The sequence below is a fragment of the Brassica napus genome, chromosome C9 (genome assembly GCF_020379485.1).
Source record: "Brassica napus cultivar Da-Ae chromosome C9, Da-Ae, whole genome shotgun sequence".
In the NCBI taxonomy this organism is placed as follows: domain Eukaryota; kingdom Viridiplantae; phylum Streptophyta; class Magnoliopsida; order Brassicales; family Brassicaceae; genus Brassica; species Brassica napus.
The window spans coordinates 42,933,600-42,941,852 of NC_063452.1; the positions used below are offsets into that span (position 1 = coordinate 42,933,600).

Sequence of the window (8,253 nt, forward strand, 5' to 3'; positions counted from 1 at the left end):
ATAAAAACAGAAGTGGCATATGAGTTAAAAAAATTATCACTCATCATTAAAATGAGTTAAAATTTGTAAAATATATAATATTTTATACAAAAATAATTTTATTAACATTAGTTAAACTTTTATATCTATAACTATATATTATTTTTTATTTATTTTTAAACTCTCAACAATATATTATTTAAAATATTTATATACAAATATATAATAGTATATAATGTCCTTTAGTTTAAATACTATTTAAAATATATATTATTAGAAAACTATGAAATTTTAGTAATTCATTTAAAATATTAATGATAAAAAATTTAATTATAACAAAATCTGTTGAGAAAAATATAGAAAATATTACCAAAATTTTAATATTTTTTATAAAATAATGTAGTAACAAAAACAAATCAAAATTCATGTAATATTTGAAACGCAAAAATAGTAGTGTAATATTTTAAAGTTTTCTTGAAAAAATATAAATTTTGAAAATAGATATTCAGACTCAAAATGATAATATTTCAAATTTACAAAAGATAAAATCATAGATAATAAAGAATAATGTTTTGAAATGCACCACAAAAAAGAACTATATATGCTATAAAAATTAAAGAAATCTAATATTTTGAAATCTTAATTAAAATAAAAAAACTTAATATCATAACATCCAAAAATATCCTATATCAATAAAATTTTCTAAAATAATATGATAGATGCTACTATGTATAAAATTTACTAAAATCATAGGGTTATATTATTTAAACAAAAAATTATTTTTACTTATAAATCCTGTAAATACTAAAATAATATGTTAAAGTATATTTTTAATGTAATTATAAATTATCTTAAACATTTTTCTTTTCTATAATATTAATAATTAAAATTTAAATATTACTATATTAAAATGTATAAATTAAAGAAAAAAACATATTTTGAAGGAGGTTATCTATTTGATTATTTTATATTGTTATTTTATTAATAATGCCTAATAAAAAATATAAAAAATAATATTATAGGGTTACACAATATACTAAAATAAAACTATTTATTTAAAACATTTGTAATAATGTCAAGTAAATTTATAAAATGAAAAATATCCGCACGGATGTGCGGGTTAAAATCTAGTTTATTTTAATTTTAAGTTTGTAAGAGAATAAGTACTGCATTTTCTATTGGTAACTCGATATTAAAACCTAAAAAGTGCAAAGCATTTTAAAGAGATGACCTTTATGCAATACACGTTAAGTAATCTCTTGAAAATTGAAATAGTTAAAAAAAAAAAACTATTTAGTACAATGTCTTGTCAAACAAAAATTATGCTTATTCGTTCACGTTATAATGAATTATCAATGTATTCCTTTTTGGGTAAGAAGACAAGTGGGCATAATTAGAAATCATAGAACTACATAATAATCAAAGATGAATTTTTTTTTTTTGAAACATTTCAAAGATGAATAGATATAACTTTTATATTTGATGTTGTTCTTAAATAAATTTGGTAACTGCTTGACAAAAAATAAATAAATTTGGTAACTAATTGGAAAGATTGTTTTCTTCTCCGTGGATACAATGTGATGTTTCATAACAAGTGTTTTGTACAAGTTAATTTGTATAATTCAAATATTACAAGTTCATGTAACTGAGATCATATGCTACCATAAATATTTGGAAGAGAAAATATATCAAAATCTTATGTGGGGTCGTAAATCATAGACATTTAGATCTTATCCGGTTACTGCACACAAATAAATCAATTTTATTTGCAGATTTAATAATTTTCTGACTGTGTTGATAATGGTACATAATTTTTTTTTATTAACCTATGAGTATCCTGAACTTACGGTACTATTTCGGTACATAATTTTTTTGTCATCTGAAAAATATCATTAACAACTGATTTATGAAACTAAAAACATTTGTTTGACCACCGATAACACACCTGATACAAGCCTCGCCAAATCCTTAAAAATCCAAATCAAAAGAGTATATTTTTGCGCAGCACACCAGAAAATATATAGATCTGATTAGGCCTCACCAAGGCTGAGGGGGACGAAGCAACCGACACCATCACAAATTGTTAATGGACCTCAGTCGATTACACTAGCTAAACTACACTACAAACCTTCTCATGGTACAGTCGCCGGATGCCAGAGAAGGTGACCCAAAAATGCCCTTTTTCTTTTGGCAGCTAGGGTAGAGTTGAGAGCGTCTTTATTTTCTTTTCCTTGAGTTGAAACAGTAGGTAATTAGAATTTTTGTTTGTTGAAAAAAAAAAAGCATGTTAAGAAAATTAAGAACTTCTCATCTCAACTTTGATGAGTATAGATTCTTAAACAAAAAAAAATCTCAATAAAAATTATTCGACCTATATGAAATATTCTAATATCATGTTGTTGGGCGTCATCAAATTTAATAACAGTATATATCACCATAGTTTTATAAAGTTTTGATATTCTTTGATATATGATTCTTTATGAAATTCCAAAATAGGTATGCTGGATGCATGTGGTTTTCAACTTCGATTTCAAAGTCCTGACTCATGAGTATAGCGCATGTCTCACATTTTTGGTCGCTCTAATCAAAATTTTAATAACATGCTTTTTATATTTTATCTAATATTATATTAATATCTACGTCTTTTGCGGGATGAACATTATATATAAAAATTATTTTATGTATTACATAATGAAATCATAAATATATATTGAATAATTAAAAATCAGTAACTATTACATATATAATTAAATTAGTGCGAACATATAAATTAATTTTATTAATCCAAACAATATTTTTTTTCTATTTGATAGGACATCTAATTAAATTTAAATGATATTAACATACATAATATTTTTAATATTAATTTCTATTAAATGATATTTTCTACTCATATGCTTTTTTATCATTTATATCTTTTCTAGCAAAAACTTCAAATTACTTATAACAAAAATTTCATTGTGCGATTAATATTTTTAGTAATTTATAATTTTTAAAAATTAAGTTTTCAATGTTTTTTCAAAGCTTTTATCAAAAAACTTGTTCAAAGAAAATTTAAAATATTTATGTATTTTATATGGTATATAGTTTAATTTAAACGATATATGTATATATATATATATATATATATCTTTTAATCTTAATAATTAATTAAATTGGACTTTTTTACTTATATGATTTTGTAATCCTTTGTATTTTGTCATAACAAAAAATTTAAACCATAGATCACAAAATTTGAATGTGAGACTTTTAACAATTTTAATAATTTATAGTCATTTTTAAAAATTCAAAATATAACATATACAAAAATCTAAATTTTATTATATGGTTAATGTGGTTTTTTAATTTATTTGAATAATTTAAAATTAAAAAAAATATAATAAAAGATACATTAGTTTTATCAAATATTTATTATTCAAAATTATTAATTTTCATATATACTCTAGCCACATTAGATAATTTCGTAACTTTAATTGAATAAATAATAAAAAAAATTAATAACAAATTTATGTTTAGTTTACTAAAAAGCTTATTATATAATTAGGTAGACCAACATTTTTCTCTAATAATTGTAAGAATCATCCTAAACATGACACGTGGATACAAAAATAAGTTGTAATGTTTCACAATTAATATATATGGATTATAAATATGTATTTAGAAATATTAATCACATTAAAACTTTATAAAAACTAATTCAATTCTATAGTGATTGGTTAAAAATAATCTTATCAAGTTAACTGCATAACATTTCATTGTAATCAATCATAATTTTTGTTAGGAAAAATAATTCAGGAAGTTATTACTCCTGTTTCCGAGACAGACGCATGCTTTCGATTCCTGCTTGGATAAATTTTGACTCCAGACTCGAGTAAACTCCTCCTCCCGAGTAAAATGAATTCAACTTAACCTCCTATAATAAAAAAAAACTATATAAAGGGGACTTAAACCTAGAACAAATGATCGACTATTCAGAACATAAACTCTAAAATTAAGCGGATAGAACTAGGGTTTCTAATCCAAACTATTGTAGTCGCGGTGGTAAAAATTAATAAAACATTATTTTTAATAATTTTTCTTGCTTGATGTTTCTTGCTTCTCATTTCCGTAGTACCAAAAAGAGCTCCACAAATTTACCTTAACAATTTTAATAAAATAATTTTTTTATATAAAATTTCACATTTTGAAATAATTATTATCTAACAATTATTACAAATGTTATTTTTATCAAAAGAGTTATAAATTATGTCTACATATAAATAGTTAAATACTAATAGAAGTTTTAGTATAAAAATTAAATAAAAATATGCCGTCTGAAATTATATGTCCTAATCAATCGTTTGTAATCTTTTTCATAATTGTAATATCATAATAATTTAAAAAAAAATATGAATTTATTGATATTGAAATAGTTATGTGATAGCTTAGAAATCCACGATAGCTTAGAAATCCACCGCCAATGATCGAAAGTATGTAAATAATTAAGAAAACAAATTTATGAACACTGGCATATAAGTATTTATTTGTCAAGCTGCTTATCGATATGTAATCCATCATTGAGTCATCTTACATATGTAATGTAGGCAATAAATAGTTCTCCTTCAATTCCCTCATATCTTCTTCTTCTCTTATCAGTGAAGAAGGTTCCACCTTGGAAAGCATCTCGATAGAATAAGCTATCGGTTCTTGAATTTGCATGTCGATCGAGGGTTCCCAAAAACTATCATACTCTGAGATAACTAATCCAAGCTTTCCCTTCAGCTTAACCCTACCGCCCACCGAGGACAAAGGAAACAGAATTCGACCTGACATATCATCCATCTCTAACCTGGACACCGGGGATGAATCGAGGGAGAGACGACCTTGCCAATTAATCTAAAAATAAAATAATAACCAAAACTGATCATATCTAGTCCCTAGGAATTAGAGATGTCAAATGGGCTCTCCCGTCCCGTCCCGGACCGGACCGCTGCGGGTTTGTCTTCGGGCGGGACACGGCGGGCCTGTCCCACGCGGGATGTGGTCCTAAAAATAGATGTCCAATCCCGTACCGTATTCTTTGCAGGCTTTCGCGGGCCGTCCCGCGGAATATCGGATATTACATTGTCTACTTCTTCCTGTATAATATTTGTGTATTCATCCGAGCTTGCAAGACATATTTGTTACTAAAAGAAACAGTATATCAAAACAGGTGACCACTTACGTCTGTCTTGCTCATACAGAATACTCAGCTTGTCACGCAGATTCTTCACCTTTGCATCATGGGTACAAACATATCAGTTCAATCTAGATGCATAGCTCATGAACAAGACATACTTGTCTATAATCGTTTCAGAATCATTTCACATCATGTGAAATAAAACTTTTGTCTTTCTGAGATGTATTATTGATCCTATATATAAGCCCGTTCAAATCCTATGACAATGTCAATGTCTAGTTGCCATTAAAAGGAAATGGCGCTAATAGCGTGATCATGGTGAATGAAGTTTCCTACGATATATCAACACCCTTAGGTAATGAAACAAAATATCTTAATCATCACCTCAGCAATGCCAATGACTACACGTGAAAGAAACATATAGCTTCGTTGTGGACTTTGCTTATCTTATCTAATTTGTCTAGAAAATAGAAATTAAATTGACAGAATAAAGAAGAGAAAAGAAACCATTTTTGTTACTAATATGAAAACCAGTCTATAAAGGAAATGATGAGACGGTTTTGTTACCAGCGTTGATCTCATTCATGGCTCGTTTGCCATGTTCATCAGGCTCAATGTCAACGATGAGAGTTTGCACAATCTCAAAACCGTAAGCAGACATTTCCTTCTCGAGCTCCTCTTCAACAGCTTTGGCAATTTCATTCTTCTGCTCAAAGACATCATCAAGAAGCAGCTTAGGGACACTTGCTCTGATCACTGAAAAAAAACAAATCTCACTTTCAATAACATATTCATCACTTTCTAAATCAATGTTGTTTACACTTACCATCAAAGACATAAGCTTGGATTTGGCTCCTAGTGTTACTAAGTTTGTAAAACGCATCATTAGTCTTTTAAAACACAATCACACTCACATACTAATCGCCTTTTCAAACAGACAAGTAACATTTAACAATAAAACCATCAAAGTTTCTAATAGAAAAGCTCATACAGTTTCAAACATCAAGCCACAATAAAAAAAAAAACAGAACATGAACTAAACATCAATTAAAATCGACTAAAACCGAAGCTAAGCTAAGCACAATCACACTCACATCAAGAACAATGACTTAATATCAGATTAAGAATCATCATGTTTCAATGGACCATTTTATCATTTACGAAGTACACATGCAGAAATTCTAATCAAAAGATAAAAGTGTAGAATTCATGAGGGAAAGAAAGTTTATACCTTTTGGTGGAACGAAAAGGAAGAGAAGCTCCTCTGCTGCATATTGAACACGATGTGGTCACCAGAAGCATTGTCACCTGTCGGACATCGAACGGCCATCGTCGGAGCTCCATCTCTTTCCACGGCCATCATCGGAGCTCCATCTCTTCCCATGGCCATCGTCGGAGCTCCATCTCTTCCCACGGCCATCGTCGTCATCTCTTCCCATGGCCATCATTTTCATATCTTCCCACGGCCATCATCGGAGCTCCATCTCTTCCCACGGCCATCGTCGGAGCTCCATCTCTTCCCACGGCCATCGTCGTCATCTCTTCCCAAGGCCATCGTCGTAGCTCCATCTCGTCCCACTCTCTCTTTCGTTTTGTTTTCAGGTGACGAAAGCAACTGAAGCGTCTAGCGGTTCATCTGGGCCTTCCCGCGGTTCATCTGGGTCATCCCGCTTTAAACCCGGTACCGTGTAATCCCCATCCCACAAAGCCCACTTTTTTGCAGGTCATGAATTCCTAAGCCCAAACCCGCCCCGCACCAAACCCTTACGGACCAGGCCCGCGGTCCAATACCTAGTTTGCCATCCCTACTAGGAATCTATGACCAGAAGACAAGAAGATTACCTTCAATGCAAATACCAAATAGGACTGCGGATTTGGAAAAGGCAGTGATGCCAATGGAAATTGCAGCATGAGAAAAAGAAATCTGAATACAATATATGAAAATGAAAATAAAATAGAGATATAAAGGAACCAAAGAAAGGCATTGCTCCTTTTCTCGGATACATCGACGGTATAAAAGGAAAGATAGCTTTATTCAAAAACAAAAATCAATTCTTGAAATTTGATTTACTTTGACATTGAAATCAGGATCCGCTAGGCACAACAAGAATATCCTACAAAATAATAAAATTCAAAGGCAGAAGAATCTCCAAAAGGTTCGGCAACAAACCAGAGTCAGAACATACATACCATGGAGAACTCCCTTTATAACGCTTTTTTTCCTCGTCCAGGTCAAGCATTTCCTCCTACACGACGTGAACATGAACTTTAAAGATGATCTTCCTTGATGATTTACACAGACCTAGGTGATCATCGACAACAAGTCTAAGGACTATACTCACTGCAGTGCTCTGCTGGCTCAGGCCACAACCTCCTGCTCATAAACAGGAACACACCATGCTCATGAAGCATATCGACTGATCTATCATCTGTTGGATAATTCCAAGCTTGTGGAAACTTAACATATTATTAGATGTTTAATATGTTAAGATAAACACAATAAGGAAACCTAGAAATAGGAAAATAAAGTTTCTATTTAGGTTAGGTTTGTGTTTTCCATATCCCACATGTTAAAGGGAATTGTCTTTCATATAAATATAGGTCTAATGGAGAGGTGTTCCATATGATCTAAGAGAAACATATTGAGAGCTTTAGTTTTGAGTAGTTTCTAAAGCTAATAAGAAAAGTTGTTCTTATAACTCTTTGTGTTTCTAAGAGATCTGAATTGGTATCAGAGCCAGGTTGGAGACTCGATCTAAGCTTAAGTTGTACCTTAAGATCCTGGTGCTTGTGAACAAGAGATCGCGACGGCAAGATGGCTGACGTGACTAGGGCTCCACGCACGAAGGACTTTGGATCTACATCCATCCAATGTCCGGTGTTGTCACCGACAAACTACACAGTTTGGTCGATGAGGATGAAGGTTCTACTACGTGTTCATGAAGTGTGGGACACAATCGAACCCGGTTCAGATGATCAAAATAAGAACGATGTTGCGATAGCTCTTTTGTTTCAATCTGTTCCAGAGACTTTGATTCTCCAGGTGGGAGAACAAACCGCATCAAAAGAGATCTGAAATGCCATCAAGTCGCGACACCTAGGAGCTGATCGTGTAA

At 30.5% G+C, this 8,253-nt stretch overlaps 1 protein-coding gene across 7 annotated transcripts; it reads right to left on the bottom strand.

The window, feature by feature from the left end:
• Positions 1–4,439: 4,439 nt before the first annotated feature.
• LOC106416774 lies at positions 4,440–7,073 on the bottom strand. Of its 7 annotated transcripts, XR_002661144.2 has the most exons (5): positions 6,369–7,073; positions 5,705–5,843; positions 5,183–5,231; positions 5,031–5,096; positions 4,440–4,854 (listed from the first exon to the last, which is right to left on the bottom strand). XR_002661144.2 is itself a non-coding variant. In XM_013857684.3 (4 exons), the coding sequence occupies exons 1-3, from the start codon at positions 6,564–6,566 to the stop codon at positions 5,215–5,217; spliced, it is 354 nt and encodes a 117-aa protein (XP_013713138.1). In that variant the 5' UTR covers positions 6,567–7,071; the 3' UTR covers positions 4,440–5,096; positions 5,183–5,214. The 7 variants fall into 7 exon arrangements, 3 of the variants coding, with proteins under 3 accessions (XP_013713138.1, XP_013713137.1, XP_013713136.1); XM_013857684.3 differs by having other exon boundaries at positions 4,440–5,096; positions 6,369–7,071; XR_002661142.2 differs by having other exon boundaries at positions 4,440–5,096; positions 5,183–5,843; positions 6,369–7,064.
• Positions 7,074–8,253: the final 1,180 nt, after the last annotated feature.

What these genes read in the sequence shown, in the direction of transcription:
- LOC106416774 (XM_013857682.3), bottom strand. Translation starts at nt 6,566, where the DNA reads ATGACGACGATGGCCGTGGGAAGAGATGGAGCTCCGACGATGGCCATG. An exon ending in CCTTTTCGTTCCACCAAAAG is followed by an intron (nt 5,844 to 6,368) that starts GTATAAACTTTC and finishes GTCTTTGAGCAG; the next exon opens with AAGAATGAAATTGCCAAAGC.